Source organism: Meles meles, chromosome 12 (assembly GCF_922984935.1).
Source record: "Meles meles chromosome 12, mMelMel3.1 paternal haplotype, whole genome shotgun sequence".
Taxonomy (NCBI): domain Eukaryota; kingdom Metazoa; phylum Chordata; class Mammalia; order Carnivora; family Mustelidae; genus Meles; species Meles meles.
In genome coordinates this window covers 9,899,253-9,915,328 of record NC_060077.1, presented here as the reverse complement: position 1 = coordinate 9,915,328, position 16,076 = coordinate 9,899,253, and the positions used below count along the sequence as shown (strand labels likewise).

Here is a 16,076-nt window from a genome sequence, read left to right as displayed (position 1 = left end):
AGTGGGTGTGGGACTCAGGCCTGACACATCAGAGTCCAGGTAATTAGTTCAGAGATTGGTATGTGCCCTAGATTTGGCCAATAAGAATCAGTCCCAGGACATTAGTTGGAAATAATGAAGGACATTTCTTTTTCAGTTGGACCTACCAATTTGGTAGGATGCCATCCTGAGACTGCTGGGGTCCTCAGAGAGACTGTCTGAGACTGAAACTAACACAAAAGATAGCCGTGAAATCTGTCTATAGATTCCTCATCTCACTGTTTGAGCACCTGGATCCAGCCATACCTGCAGCTGCATGTCATTCATATAAGCCAATCTGCTTAAACTGGTACAAATTGGGTATCTATCACTTACAATTTGATTAATACACCTCCACACTTTTTCTGCCCATCCTGAGTGTCTGACCTTTAGCTGCTGGTCACTGGGGACCCAGCAAGGATTTTGCTTGTGCTCTGACCCCAGGAACTTGCAAATCTGGTGAACTTAGGCTGTTTGCCTCCAAGGGATCCTGGTTATGAGCCCAGAAGCGCCCCAGGAGTGAGGTGGTCTCAAAAGCCAACACAACTAGGAGAATCCAGTGAACTCTTGCTCATTCTCAGACCAAATTCACACTGTCCCCCATCCTGACCATACCTGGCCTGGAGCACATGACAGCGAAGACAACGGCCCCGTGAATCTTCCAGCATCTGTACATTCAAGCAGATCTCACCCTGAACCTCTGCATCTGGGTCCACACGGCTCAGGTTGATCCAGCTATCAATTCCTGGAGGGCACAGGTGCTAACATGTATTAAATACCTACCAGGCACAGGCATTGTGTTAACTTAAAAATTCGATTAACATTAAATATGTATTAAATCGTGGACTTCTCATGTCAGCCTTCTGATGTAGATGCTGTAATTACCCACACTTGCAGACGAGGAAAATGAGACACAGTGAAAGAAGGGCTTTGCCCAAGACCCCACAGTTAGGAAGTGGCAGAGTTGGGATTTGAATGTAGGCAGTATAGTCTAATTCCCTTCATCCTGTACTATCATACTCTTCACCCTGGTACACAAAACCCTCCATATTTCATCCCAACACATCTCCCCTCACAAAAATGTTGGGCAGGCCTACCTCTGAGCCTCCATCCAGATAGTTCTCCCTGTCTGAATCAGTCAAGTCCATTTCAACCTCCCTTCCCCTCTCTCTCTATTTCTCTCAACACTTTGAAGATCTCACTCACTGACTTCTAGATTCCATTGTAGCTATTGGGAAGTCATTTCAGCCGGATAACTGATCTTGTGTCAATGGTCTATCTTTTCTCTTTAATTTTAAGGATCATGTGTTTGATGTTCACAATTTCACTGCATGGGCAGGTAAGGATTTTTTTTTTTTTTTTTAATCCTGCTTATTGTGGTTTGTGCTGTTTCTACTTATGGAAGCATGTCCTTCCTTGAGTTCTGCAAAATGTCAGGTCAACAATTTTATTTTTTTTATATCCCTTCCTCTCCCCAATTTTTTCTATTCTTTCCTCCCAGGACTCCAATTAAAAGGACACTAGACCTTCTTGGTAATTTTTTATGTCTCTGAACTTCTCTTTTATATTTTCCTTCTTGATTCTCTGGGCCAAAGTCTAAATAATTTTTTCATATCTCTCTTCCAGTTCACCAATTCTCTCTTCAGCTCTGAATGATCTGCTGTTGAACTCAGCCTCCCAGTTTTCAATTTCAGTGACTACTTTTTATCTATCTATAAAAGTTTGATTTGGTTCTTTTTCAAATCTGTTTTTTAATGTATCGCTTTATGATTATCGCTGTCCCTTTCTGGTGATTACATTTCAGTATACTTAAATATTTTATTCCTTTTAAAATTCTGTATATCATAAGTATAAATTCTAAAATCTTCACGGGTTCAAATCTGGTGGTTAGTGTGTCTGCTGACACTTGCTCATGGTGGCTCACTTCCTTGTGTGTGTGATGAAGCACTATCCCACCTCACCTCTCTCTGTCTTCACTGCTACCCCCCCAGTCCACAATGCCATCAGCTTCTTCACTTGACTATGACAACAGACTCCTAATTGATCTCCCACCATACTCCTGTCCCACTGTGATCCAATATCCACAAAGCAGCACAGAGATCTTCTGAAAATGTATCTAATCTCTCTTGTCACTCCATCCCCTGATAATACGGCTCTACTCTCTTTGGTGTCTTGCTCAAGGACCATCAGTGGCTCCCCAGTTCCTCCAGAAGAAAGTCCAGACTCTAGCCTGGCACCTACAGCCTTCTCCAATCGAGACTCACCCAGTGCTCCACCTGGCCTGGCCTACACCTGACCCTAAAAGAGAATCTACAGAGACATGCTGTAGTGTCTCTGCCAAAGCACCTTTAAGAACCAATTCATTCCACTTCATCCAGGAAAACTTCCTTGACTACACCAGCCTCACTGTCTGCTTATCCTCATCCACCATCATGCCAGTGATATTCCACATGCCTCCACCCCCACATTCCTGTCCTGCTTAAAAAATAAAAAGCACCCACATCCAGACACATGAACAGCTTCCCTTTTTTCCTTCCTCCTTGCTCTGTGTGAGCATATTTTGTGTTTCTGTCTGGTACATAAGCTCCTGAAGCTTGGCCTCATACTTCCATCATCTAAGTCCACTCCCTTGGGTGGATGTTTCAGGCACAATGGGTGCAGGTCAGCACACGGGTTGAAAACACAGACTTTGGATGCAGGCACAGCCTGGACTCAACTCCCAACTCTACAAATTCCAGGAAGGCCAAGTGCCCTCCCCTCTCCAAACCTCATTTTCCATCAGCCATAAATTCAAGATCATTCTAGAGCACACTTCACTTGGTGTTGTGAAAACTAAATATAAAGTGTTTAGCATCACGCCTGGCACATAGTAAGTCCTAATTAAATAGGAGGAATGATTATGATGATTAACATGTACATTTTCAACTAATCTCCACTGATGAAAAAGTACATTATTCGATTACTGATGTCAGGACAATGAGTACTCATCTAGACAAAAAGTAATAAAGCTCAATCCCTCTCCATACCTTGAATCTGGATAAATTCCAAATAGATCAAAGACTTGAATGTAAAAAAGGAAAACAAATTGCTGTGAGAAGGAATCATGTAAAAAAAAAAATTATCTTAGAGTTGGGAAGACCTTTTTAGATATCACAGAAAAACAAGAGCCATAAAAACTAGAGAAAAAGAAACGGATTTTATACAGAGAAAAAAATGATAAGCAAAAACATAAGTGACAAAGGGAGAAAAACTATTTGCAGCTAATATGACAGAGTTAAATTTGCCTAATACGTAAAGAGCTCCTACAAATCAATAAGACAAGCCACACAACCCCGTGGGGGGCAATGCAACAAACAAACAAATAAATAACAAACAAAAAAGGAAATAAAGCAACTTTTAAATAAGCAAAAAGGCTTTCAATCTCATTCATAGAGAAATACAAAATAACCTACACTAAGAGACAACTTTTTACCTATCAGATACAAGATCAAAGAGTTTGGTAATTGCTGGCAAAGGTACCCTGGCAGGGTAGGCAAATTGTTACCTCCTCCAAAGAGGGTAACTTAGCAACAACTCTGTAATGTGCTAATATGTATACTCTATGACCCATCTACTTCTACGAATTTATCAGACTGATTGATATAACTTGCACATGTGTGAAATCAGATTTGCACAAGGCTATTCATGGCTGTATTGTTTGAGCTAGGGAGAGACAGTGAGCCACCCAACTGCTCATCAGGCGGGAGTCAGCCAAATAAACGATGATATATCCACACAATGGAGTGCCACGAAGTAAAAAAATCAAAGAATGTGGAAGCTCTTGAGGAACCAATATGGAAAGATCTCCAGCGTAGATGGTGAAGTGAAAAGCAAGGGACAGAACAGTGAGTATAACACGCTGCCATTCCTATGAGCAGAGCACCAAACACATACAGTGCTGTGTTAAGAGTGCAGGCTGGAGGTAGACAATCTTGGTTTAAATCCTGGCTGTCCCACTGAGTAACTTTGTGATCCTGGGCAAGCCATCTAACCAATCCCCTATACCTTGGGAGGTTCACCTGTGGAACGGGCAGAATCAGGGTACCTACCTCACAGGCTCATTACGATCATTAAATGAGTTGATTCATGGAAAGCACTTGGAATAAATAAACCTATTTAAAATATTTCTAGGGGTGCCTGTGTCGTTCAGTCAGTTAAGCGACGCCTTTGGCTAAGGTCATGATCCTGGAGTCTTGGGATTGAGTCCCAGGTCGGGCTCCCTGCTCAGCTGGGAGCCTGCTTTTCCCTCTGCCTCTCCTGCTCCCCCTGCTTCTGCTCTCTCTCAAATAAATAACGAAAATCTTTTAAAAAATGAATAAAATATCTCTAGAAGGACATACAAGAAACTGACAACCTTAAAACGAAAATGCAATTGCTGGGTTAGAGGGACAGTTTCCCCCACTAATTATACCTTTTGAATATGGAACTACGTAAAGTAATTAATTACTCAATAAATAAACGAAATTTAAAAATTTTTAAACCAACAACTAATGGGATGCCTGTGTGGCTCAGTTGCTTAAGCATCTGACTCTTGGTTTCAGCTCCTGTCATGATCTCTGGGTCATGAGATTGAGCCCAGTGTCAGGCTCTATGCTAGGCAAAGAGCCTGCTTAAGATTCTCTCTCTCCCTCTCCCTCTGCCCCTCCCCCACCCCGTTTGGGCATGAGCATTCTCTCTCTCTCTCTCTTCCAAAAAAAAAAAAAAGAAAAGAAAAGAAAAAGAAAAATCAACAACTGAAATGATTTCCCCCTGAAGACTGCTTCTCCTGCCACTTGCTACATGCCCGCAAATGCCCACCCTGGGCATGGCCACCCATATTCCCTCTGCCCAGCCGAAGGCTGCTGTCCCTCGCCCACCTCGGGGGTCGGCCGCAATCGCTTCCCTGCTCAGCGAGATCTTGCCAATGATGTCATCGTGCCTGTGGAAAGGCGGGCAGGTGAGGGTCCGAGTCATTAAATAGCAGGAAGAAGCATCAAGGGTCAGTTGGGTAGATACTTTGCTTTGGGGCATCCCACCTTCCCCCAGGTGCTCAAGCAGGGGTCCCCAGTACACGCACCCCACTGTATCCTCGTCCAGCACATAGAAGGCCAGGTGGTGGAAATCCAAGGGCAGGTGAATGGTGTACTCCTCCCCCCAGAAGGGGCTCAAGCTCCTCCAAACAGTTGCTGTTCTGCAAAAGAGGGCACGGGGGGCTGGGGACCCTTGGGCCACACAGGTGGCAGACACCTGGGGACCCAGACATACACAGGCACACAAACCATGATGTGCATTGACACACACACAAATACACACACAGAGGGGTCCCTGGGTGGCTTAGTCAGTAAAGCGTCTGACTCTTGATTTCAATTCAGGTCTTGATCTCAGGGTCATGAGTTCAAGCCCCACGTTGGGCTCCATGATGGATATGGAGCCTTCTTAAAACAACAAAAACAAAACACAAATATACACGCAGAAACCCCAACACTCACATACCCCGAGACCTAGACACACACACACACACACACACACACACACACACACATTCCCACAAGGTTGGACATGAAAAGAGAGACACTCACAGACACACCAAGAAAGCCAGAGACACATTCCCATACACACAGATACACATAGGCATCCTCAGAAATTTCTAGAAATACATATCTATGTGTTTCTACATATGGACACATACAGATACAGAGAAAACAGACGGATTCACATAGATACACAGATAAAAAAAAAAAAAAAGCCCAGCACATAGAGACACAGAGACCCACAGACACACACTTACACACATATGGTGACAGATGGCAGATGCACACACAGAATCCCTTACACAGTAACTGACAACATGCAAATTCCATTCATTCACTCATTCGCTCCATGAACACCCTGTGTGCCAAACCTTGTGGGCTATGGAGAATCAGAGGAAGAGGTGCCCAGGCCCCTGGCCCCACAGAGCCCCCTTTAGTGGGCAGGTACTCTCTCCTGAACTCGTATGACACATGACACAGTGAGACAAGTTCTGTGGTTGGGGTGAGCTCAGTGGCACTTGGCTAGGTCTGGGGTTGTGGATTGGAGGAGTCAGAAAAGGCTTCCTGCAGGAGCCAGTCAGGCAAAGGGGGAAGAGAAGATGAGGACGAGATGCCTGGGACAGCATGTGCAAAGGCCCTGAGGCAGGAGTGAACTTGTTGAGTCTGAGGAACAGGGAAGCACTGGATGGGGAGCAGGAAGTGTGAGGGGCCAAGAGACCTTGAAGTCAGCAGAAGCCAGAGCACTCAGGAAATGAGAGGGAACCACAGGTGGGTTAGGGACCTAAGCAAGCCTAGAAACAGACACACACACAGAGCATCCTCACCCTGACACCCCTGCCGATGCACTTTATCCAGCAGGGAATGAGGAACCCATTTTGCCCAATGAAGACACACCCAATCCACGGCTGCAGAATTGGGTCGAACCCCTGCCACTCCTTTTACCCCTTGCCCTGCGCTCTTCCCCAACAAAGAGTGTGAACATATCCACACACAGGCACACAGAGATGCACACTCTGCCCTCTACCCCAGCCCAGAGCACCCCAGTCAGATGGACTCATCTTCTCAAACATCCTCTTCCCCCTGTCCCCCCCACTTTACATAGCTGGAAGTCCCTCTTCAGAGCCCAGAGATGCACAGAACAGCGGCCTGGGATCACACAGAAATCTCTCTGCGGGTTTGGGGGTGGTATCACAGCATGTGGGGAGGGGGCAGCATGAGCACAGAGAGCAATGGAGGGGGTCAGCTGGGGCATTGCAGGCTGACCTTCCCCCATGCGGGCTCCCCACCCCCTTGCCCCGAGCCCCTCTGGACTGCAACCAGCACCAGAAGCATCCTGAGTCCTGCTGTCTCCATAGGAACCCAGGCCTCAGCCACCCGCCCACCTGCCCACCCACACCCCTCAGCCTGCGGGGGCGGGAGCCAACCACCGCCAAGCCCCGCGTCCCTCCACCCCGCCCAAACTCACTCACGCAGCAAACACCCTCACATCCTCACTTGTGCTCACGAAGGCGTCTGTGTACCCAAACAAGCAGACACTGGTGCTCACGTGTGTATGCAGGGCAGCCCACGGGTGCACGCACACGCACGCGCACACATGCACTCACACACACACCCTCCACTGGTACACTGTGTGAGCCTGTGAGCTGCACACCCCCCGGGACACACACATGCAGTCACAGACATTCACATCAGCCCTCCAACAACCCCCACCACTCACAAGAAGGCCCAGCTGGGCACACACGCACACACACACACACACACACACACACACACACACACACACACACACGCCCCAGTGCCCGCAGCACCCAGCAGGCCCGGAACCAGCCAGCCCAGCCAAGCGTGAGATGCCCGCCTCCAGGGAGGCCACAGTAGGAGGCACAGGCGGGCAGCCGCTGAGTCAGCCCCAGGACACTGGCAGGGACATCAACTGGTCCAGGGGGAAGGTGTCAGCCAGTCGGAGGGGCAGGATGGAGAGGGGAACGGGGAGCCCCAGCTATCTGTCCCCAGAAGGGCCAAAGCACAAAGCATCCACTGGCAGGCCCCTCGTCCACTCTTGGCATAGGCATTGCCCTCACCCGGCTCCTCTTTTCAACGCCAAATCTTGTGCCGGGACCCCTCAGGTCTAGAAGGAGCTCCTCCATTCCCTGCCCTGTTCCTCTTCCCCCAGGCCCAGCCTCGCCACTCCTCACCTGGCCACCACCTCGTCGTCCACCTTCACGATGCAGTAGGGGTCACTGCTTCCAGACCTGCGGGAGGAGGACGTTCAGGAGGAAGGTTGAGAGGGCAGCCACGAGTGGAGGTCCTAATCCACCCTCATTATGTATGGATGGGGCAACTGCGGCCCAGAGAGGGGAGGGGACTGGCCCAGGCTCACACAGCAAGTTGGGGTAAGAAGCAGAATCTCAGGGGACCGGCAGGAGACGTCATGGGTACACAGCCCTCCCACTGCCTGCCCGACCCCCATGCGTGGTCTCTCTAGGCTTCCACACATAGAAACAGAACACTGAGGACTGAGGCCAGAAAGTTCCCAGGGCTGGTCCCAGGAAGCCCAGAGCTATGGTCAACAGCCCATGTTAGAGAGGTTTCTCGGGGTTACCACCTGCTCGCTGTGGAACCTGGCAAGCCCCACCCCCCCCGTCTCTGTGGGTGCTGGTTTTTCCTCCCTATAATGGTAACACACATCTCCTGGTGGGGGTAGCGGGGGTAGGGGTGGCTGGAGGAACTAAAGGAGATAACGCATGGTGAGAGGCATCATGGGCTGGCCCCAGAGCTCTACTCCAGGACCCCCTACCCTCTCAGCCAACTTTTCATTTCCACCGGATTTTCCCTGGGGAGGGGACTCCCAGTGCTCTGCCCAGTGAGACTGCTTCTGCTGGCACAGACCAGGGCACCCAGATCTCAAAACCACAACCAACAGCAGCCCCTTGAGGAGGCATGAGCCATGAGCCAACCAGCTCCATCTCCCCTTCATAATAAGAGTTACCAGTCCCATCCCAAGCTGTCCACTAGGGCCCTCATCTCCCCTCTGTCCCATCGCACAGGCCTCCTTTGTCTTCTGCCAAGTTTTGAGTGCAGCCTCAGGGCCTTTGCACTCGCCATTGCAGCTGCCTAAGACACTCTGTCACGGATCTTGTCATGGCTGGCTCAGTCCTGCTATTCAATCCTCAGCCCCAAAGTCACCTCCTCAGAGAGGCCATCCTTGACCACCTCTGTCCTTTGTGAAATTGACCTCCAATCCCTCTGGGCACCAGAAAGCATCTTGCTCCCTGTTTCTTTCTGTGTTTAGTGTCTGTCTCCCTCAAACTTTGAACTGTGAGCTCCTTGGGGGAGGATCTGTATCCTCCATTCCACAACCCCCCTCCGGAGTCAGAATTCAAACCCAGGTCCCGGGGGCTCAGCACGCATGCTCCTAACCAATGTCCCCTCCACCCCAGCTCAAATGCTCTCCCCAAGCGACCCCCTCCTTTGATGCCCCAGCCCCCCCACTCTCTCTCTGCCATCTCTGATCAGTCACCAATCCACAGTTACCACGGGATTTCAGGAGAGGGGCTGCTGGCACCAGGAGCCAGGGGCAGTCTGAGCCTTGTCTGCTGGATGAGTCCTTCCTTGTGCCTCAGTTTCCTCTCTGGACTCCTGCCCTCAGCTCCAGTGCCTCCACTTCCCCATCTGGCCTCTTTCCCTGAACATCTCAGGCTGGGTGGTGGCCTATGTCCCTACATTCTTTTCTGGGTTCTACTGCAGAACTCCCTTCTGAGTAGTGCCCTAGGCCTCAGTTTCCCCTACTGAATCTACCTCAGACCCTCTGGGCTGAGTAACCCAGAGAGCCTCAGTTTCCTAACCTGGCTCTACGCCCTGGGATGCCTGTGGCTGGGTGACCCCTAGATCTCATTTCTCTGGCTGAGTTCTCTATCTCTGAGCCTCTTTTAGGTACGGTCCCATTCCTCAGTTTCCCCAGCAGCAGATGTGGAGGAAGATTGGCTGGGATCCCAGTAGCAAAGAGCTGGGAGACATGCCCTCTTCCATCAACCAGGCCTGACCCTGGCGCCCCCCCCCCCCCCGCCCTCGGGAGCCAAGCTCGCTTGTCGGCTCCACAGCTCTGAGGGCTCCACAGCTCTGACGCACAAGGGCCTTATCAGGCTCCCATCAGGTAGGAAGCAGCTGTGGCAGGAGGGGTGCCCCCACCAGACCCTCAATCTCTCCAGAAACTTGACCTCTCCCATGGGCCCTGCCCCAACTCAAGCGTGGGAAAGAAGGCCCCTCAGCCATTGCCTGCCCAGTGTGGCTTACGCACGGGGCCAGTCAGGGCTCAAATCCCAGCTGTGTGACCTCAGACAAGTGACTTTGCCTCTCTGGGCCTGTTTCCCCCATTTGTAAATGGAAATGCTTATAGGACCTCAGGAAGTGTTAAGTATAGGCTCTGGTCCAGAGTAAGCCCTGGACGACTTACAGCTACTATGATTAACGTGAGTAATTCTCAAAATTGTCAATGGAGGCCTCCTCCGGAGTCAGGTCAGACCCCACCCTCAAACCTGATAAGGCTTCAGAATGAGGCTGGGTCCTTTCCCTTAGGAAACCAGAGAGAGAACACACCCCCATCTAAGAGTCTCCCTGGGTGTGGAGATCCCAGCAGGTTCTGAGGACAGCCCCTCTGAAGAAGGGAGCCAACAGCTAAGGAAACTGAGGCAGAGGGCTGGATCCCCAACTAGGGCTTAGGGACTTCTTCCCATCCTTGCTCTGGGACTCACCTTCACCCCAGAACTTAGGGGGAGAAAGGTGGCCAAGAGGTGTAGGAACCAGGTATGAGTTAACTCCATCTGCAGGAGAGGCAGAAGGAACACCCCGCGAGCTGTGTCCACCCCACATGCCGTGTCCCCACCATGAGCCATGTCCAGGGCCAGGGGCAGCACCAGCCCCTCCCTAATGGCCCTCACCCAGGACCGGAAGATGGAAACCTGATTTCTGGAGGGCCCCCCTCAAGCCCTCTGGCAGTTTCCAGGCCCCCATTCCTGGCCTCACTGCCCTGACAGTTCCAGAATGTCATTCTCCGAGACTCTGAGAGGGTGTCCCAGAAGGAGGGAAGCAGGGGCTTATCCAGATGCTGCATTCACACAGCAAGCTCGCTGCCTCTATCCCAGGTGCATGTTTATTTGGGGTAGCTGATGAGGATGAAGGGAAGCTAAAAACCTCTTTCGGCAGCCCAGGGTTGGGGAGGGGTGAAGTTCCTAAAATCAAAGGCCGGAGACCCTTCACTGGGGACCCACAGCTGGGGGGCGTCAGAACATAGCTAAGCCCTCATCTCAACTTGGGTAGAGGGTTAGAATCCAGATTTCTGCTCACCCTTGGCCACGGGGTAAATCCTAACAGGTTCTCTACCCCCCACAGCTGCTCCAGGCTGGATAGCCCCTGTCCAGAGCTCCCATTGTCCAGGCGGGAAATCAAGACCCAAGAGGACCAGGTTCAAGGTCACACAGCTGATGTCCTGCGAAGGATCCCACACCTGTCCCAGGTGCTGACACCTCAGAGCCCCTTCTGGGCTCCAGGCCAAGCAGGAGGGGGACCCCTCCTGCCATTCTGCTGATTCGGCAACTGCTGACTCAGCCCTAGAGGAAGTAGAGCCAAGGACTGGTACCCACAGGAGCCCGAGGGTCCTCCAGCCCCCATCACACCTGGCTGGACAGAGTGTTGGGGGAGGGGAGGGGAGGGAGGGGGTGGAGTCTTCAAGAGGCTCAGCATGCAGGGAAGGCCCACACAGGGAGCTCCTTGCTGGGGAGATCAGGGCTCTGGGTCCAGAGGACCCCAATTTCCCCCAGGCCTGGCTGGTGGGCCATCTGACAACTGTCTTTGAACCTAAACACCAGATGCACACAGAAGAATGCTGGGGCCACCCGGTGCTCTGGGCTTTCTTCCCAGGGTTCCTTAGACAGGCACCCACCCTGGTCTGGAGAAGACCCACCTCTGGTACCTGCCTGAACTAAGGAAGAGACACCCCCCCCACACACTACCCTCCCAGCTCCAACAAAATCCGACCCTCCAATCCCCTTTAGTATATCCCAGGAACAAAAGCATCCCCCTTCCCGGGGCAGGGTGGCGCATCTGCTAAGTCTGGGCGCCCCTTTCCAAAAGGACAGCGATGGGCATGAGGTTTTAGCCCTGTGGAGGCGGATCTGCACCAATATTGTCTTAGACAGGAACCCCCTGCCCCCCTCACCGCTCCTCCCCGGCATGCGGAACGGGCGACCCCCGCCCCATCCCATGTCCGCTGCACCCCTCACCCGCGCGCGACTCGCCCCGGGGTACTCACACGTCCTTGGCGGGCAGCGCCCGGCCCTCCACCACGCGAACATTCAGGGAGCTGCTCTTGGCCATGGCGCCCAACCCCAAACTTTACCGGCAGGTTGCCCAGGTGCCGAGGCTGGACCACCGAGGGGGCGGCTACATGTCACCAGCTGCGAGCCTGGCGCCCGATCCCGGGGTCCCAGCGCCGCCTATGCGAGACGCGGGTAGCTAGGCGGGAGGTTTCCGGAGGAGAAAGAATAGGTGTCCGGGGAGGGGGAGTCCCTCGGACTCTACAGGTAGGAGCGGGGCGCCGAGGAGGCAGAGCGCGCAGGGGGCACCCGCAGCTCTAGCCTCCTGGTCTGGAGCTCCGGGTGGGCGGGCAGGGGGCGGGAGGGGCAGCCCAGGGCCCTCCCCCCAATCCCGCCTCCCGCGGGTCCCCCGCCCGTCCCCGGGCCCCCTCGCGCGCCCTCTGCCGGCACCCCAGCTAAACGCGCCCGAGCTCACCGGCCACGGAGACCTGGGCGCGCTGAGACTGCCAGGTGGGGAGCGGCCCCCCGCCAAGGCGGGCGTGGCCGCTGGCTCGTGGTGAGCTGGCACGGAGCTCAGAAGACATAGCCTGTCCCGTGCCTGCCCTCCCTCCAGCACAGTCGCACCTCCCCAGCCCTCCCCTACCTCCCATCCCGGCGCCGCCTCCTCGGTCCCAGTCGCGTGCTCTGTGCGAGCGCAGTACCCGCGGTCGGCGGGAGGTGTCGCTAAAGAGGGAGTCGCACATGCCCCGGGGCGGGGGGCGGGGGGGGGGGGTGTTCCGTTCAGAGTCAAGGGAGGGGCCTCGAACATCCCCTTCTCGTTTAGTTTCCAATTAAACCCAGACTGTGGGAGCTGCAGCTCCCACGTCACGGGTTGGCACTGCGGGGGAGGCAGACGCGGCCGGAGGGGGGAGGGGAAGCCTGAAGACAACCGCGACGGTGGCTACAGAAGTCATTTACAACTCTTTGAACACATACTGTGTGCCAGGCACTGTTCTAAGCCGTTTCCGGGGATTGTATCGTCTTCGTCCTCACCATAATAATGTGCACTAAGTACTATTGCACTATCGCCCTCATTTCCTGGATAAAGAAACAGGTTCAGAGGGATTAGATAGCTCTGGGAAGGCCTCAGGCGGTAATTGGCTTGCCTTTCTGGATTTGAATCCTAACTCCACTGCTTGCTTCCTGTGTGATCTTGAACAAGTCACTTAACCTCTCTGTGCCTTGGCTTGCTTTTCTCGTCTGTTCAACAGGAATAACATAGTATTTTGCTTATAGCGTTTTGAGAGAATTGGATGAGATAAAGCAGATACAGGTCTCAAACATAACATAAAGCATAAAGCACATAAGAAGCTTATAGAAAGGGTTTGCTATTATTATTATTATTATTATTACTATTATCCTTCAAGGTATAACTCAAACATCACATCACCTCTCCTAAGAAGCCTTCCAAGATACCCTTCCATTCCAGACAGAGGTTTCCTTCTCTTATTTTCTGCTTCTCAGTTCCATGTTTGTCCATTTCTCAAGTGTCAAAACTTGGAGTTTGAAAAACACATCTGAAACAATGCAACAGGAAGAGCCTGTCCCAGGACAGATACTTACACATTTCTCCCCATGAGTTTGTTGTTTACCCGCCTAAAGGTTCTTGGAAGAGCTGGCACCAAGCCTGACTCACTTCGGTCAGCCCAGGGTTGGGCACCAATGGGAAGGCCCCAGCTGAATGATTGCTGCAGCCGACGCCCAGACTGGCGGGACCAGGAGGGCCTGCAACAGCCCCGGGAGTAGCTGGTGATCTGCCTCCCGAGCTCCCCCCTTGACTTCCCACCCAACACTCCAGCCAAGCTTGTAAGGGATTCTCTGCGTTCTCCCCCCAGCTGGCCGCTGTCTGCTGAGTCTCCAACTTCCAAAGACTGGGCCTCCGTTACCCCATCTGGGATATGGGTCTAGCAGGGCCGGCCCCAAGGCTTAGAAGTATTGCAGCATCCTTCCGCAGGGTACGAGAGGTGATCCAGAGTCGAATCCAGAACCGCGGTAGCCCCAAGGGAGTGTTAACCACCCACCTCCTCCGTGCACCTTACTAGTCATCCCCGAGCCTTATCCGAGGAAAATGGTACTTGCTGTGTGCGTGCTGCGTCAAGACAGGCGCCCTGTCCCTTTCCCACCCCCACCTGGGTGAGAGCTTTTCGCTAACCCTTTTTCTTCTGAGCTCCTGCAGAGAACTCAGATAGGCTCTCCGGCCTCTAGGGACCCCTGATGGAACCTGAGGGGTCCGGTCCTGGGGCCACCTGGGTTGCCAGCCAAATTGCCATCAGCCAACTCGGCCAGTCTTCCGGAGCTGAGCAAGAAGTCGCATTCCCAGATGCCCCTCCCTCGGCCCCCAGGGAGGTTATGAAGTCTATGGAATGTGCAGGCCAGGCCTCCAGGGAGCCGGCTCTGTCACCTGTCCAATAACCAGCACTGGAACCTGAAATGCACCCGGGACTGTGGCCTCGGTCCCCAAACTTTCCGAATGGCTTGGCCACTTCCTGTTGTTCTGAGAAGCTTTGACTTGAAACTGGCAGAGGGTGTGAGGTCTCCCGGGGCAGCTCCCATCAAGGGACCAAAGGGTGAAGGGGGCAGAGAGAAGGAGTGTCACCTGCTGGGGGCTACCTAGCTCAGAGAGGAGAGAGTAGGCTCACGAGCACCCAACCCTGGGCTGTCATGTGGGAAAGGTCTCATCGTTCTCACGGGGTGTTGTGAGAGTGGATCCAGAGGCAGTGTGAGGCAGCTGTCAGCATTCATGGCACCTAGTATGTGCTCAAGAAATGCTTAGCCTCCTCCCTTTCCACTTCCTCTAAGCCCTTAAAGACAAACCCATGATCAGCTGGCCAGCTCTCTCCCTAGCCTAGCTCCCCTGGGATGCACACGAGTGCTGCCTTCAGTGGCAGAAGACGCTGAGCTCGTGGGATAAGAGCAGAAGTTCTAGCATCCAGTCAACCTGGGACTGAATCGTGGCACCCACACTATGAGCTGGGCGTTCTTGGGCACCTTCTGGGGGCTTCGGTTTCTTTATCTGTAAATTGGGCATAATAACAGCACCCACCTCATCGCCTGGGTGTGAAGATGGCATGAAGAAAAAGTCAGATGTTTAGCAGAGCCTGGCATATAGCAAGGGCTCAGTAAGAGTCATGGCCATAGGAGGACATCCTGAACCCATGACTGTGCCTGACACCAAGCTCCCCCTAAGCGGAACACCAAGCCCCACCCTGAATTCCAGGGAGTGATGGAGCAACCACGCTACAGTAGCCGGTGCGGCTCCAGGCTGCTGCTGCACAGGAAGAACCGGGGGCTTCGCATCTCAGCAGAGAACTCTGATCGAGAGACTCCAAGGTCAGGGATGGCTGTGCCCATGGCTTTCCCACTCAGTGTTCAGCAACGCCACAGTGGGAATGTGAAACCATCACGGCAGGAGAATCGACCCCCATGGAAACTGGCAAATGCTATAATGCAGGGGCTTGGCGGGGGGGGGGGGGGGGGGGTCAGTTCAACAACACACCACTGGGCACCAGACTCCCCAGCCACATAGCCTTCTAGACACTCCGGAACTCAACACTCTTTTAAGATTTTGCTCCTATCCCCTCTTTCCACATCCACAGTGCCCTCGCCCTACCCTGCCTTCCATCAGGAAAGCCCCTCCCCTCCTTTTCCTGTTCCCTTGTTGATCTCCCACCCATAGGACTGGATAAAAACGAGAAGCGGTGGGGCTAGCAAAGTAGAGACAATGTCGTGTCAATATCATGGACAATGACATGGTTGTTAAGAAGGATATGCTCATGGGGCGCCTGGGTGTCTCAGTGGGTTAAAGCCTCCTTTGGCTCAGGTCATGATCCCAGCATCCTGGGATCAAGCCCCGCATCGGGCTCTTTGCTCAGCTGGAAGCCTGCCTCCTCCTCTCTCTCTGCCTGCCTCTCTGCCTACTTGTGATTTCTGTATCTGTCAAATAAATAAATAAAATCTTAAAAAAATAAATAAAAAAAGAAGGATATGCTCAAAGACTTGGAATGACAGGAAAAAAAATGCTAAAAGAGAAACCAGAAGTCTTGGGGGAAACACAACCATCTCCACACCACCATCCTGATGCCACAAACGATTATATGTGTATTCTTTGCATGAATATTCCTTTAATTCAGCTGATCTGTGTCTCGAGTGCCTACTGTGTCCC

The 16,076-nt window shown here is 52.5% G+C and overlaps 1 protein-coding gene across 2 annotated transcripts in view; it reads right to left on the bottom strand.

The window, feature by feature from the left end:
* RASAL1 (RAS protein activator like 1) overlaps window positions 1-12,460 on the bottom strand; it is a 28,349-nt gene extending 15,889 nt beyond the window's left edge. The window contains exons 1-6 of one of the 2 annotated variants that reach the window (XM_046024611.1): window positions 12,351-12,460; window positions 11,872-12,055; window positions 7,760-7,816; window positions 5,114-5,227; window positions 4,914-4,975; window positions 634-763 (exon numbers count right to left, since the gene is read on the bottom strand). In XM_046024611.1, the coding sequence (XP_045880567.1) occupies window positions 634-763; window positions 4,914-4,975; window positions 5,114-5,227; window positions 7,760-7,816; window positions 11,872-11,936 (428 nt within the window). In that variant the 5' untranslated portion in view covers window positions 11,937-12,055; window positions 12,351-12,460. Of the gene's footprint in view, window positions 1-633; window positions 764-4,913; window positions 4,976-5,113; window positions 5,228-7,759; window positions 7,817-11,871; window positions 12,198-12,350 lie in introns of those variants that run through there. The other variant, XM_046024610.1, reaches the window with a different exon arrangement.
* Window positions 12,461-16,076: the final 3,616 nt, after the last annotated feature.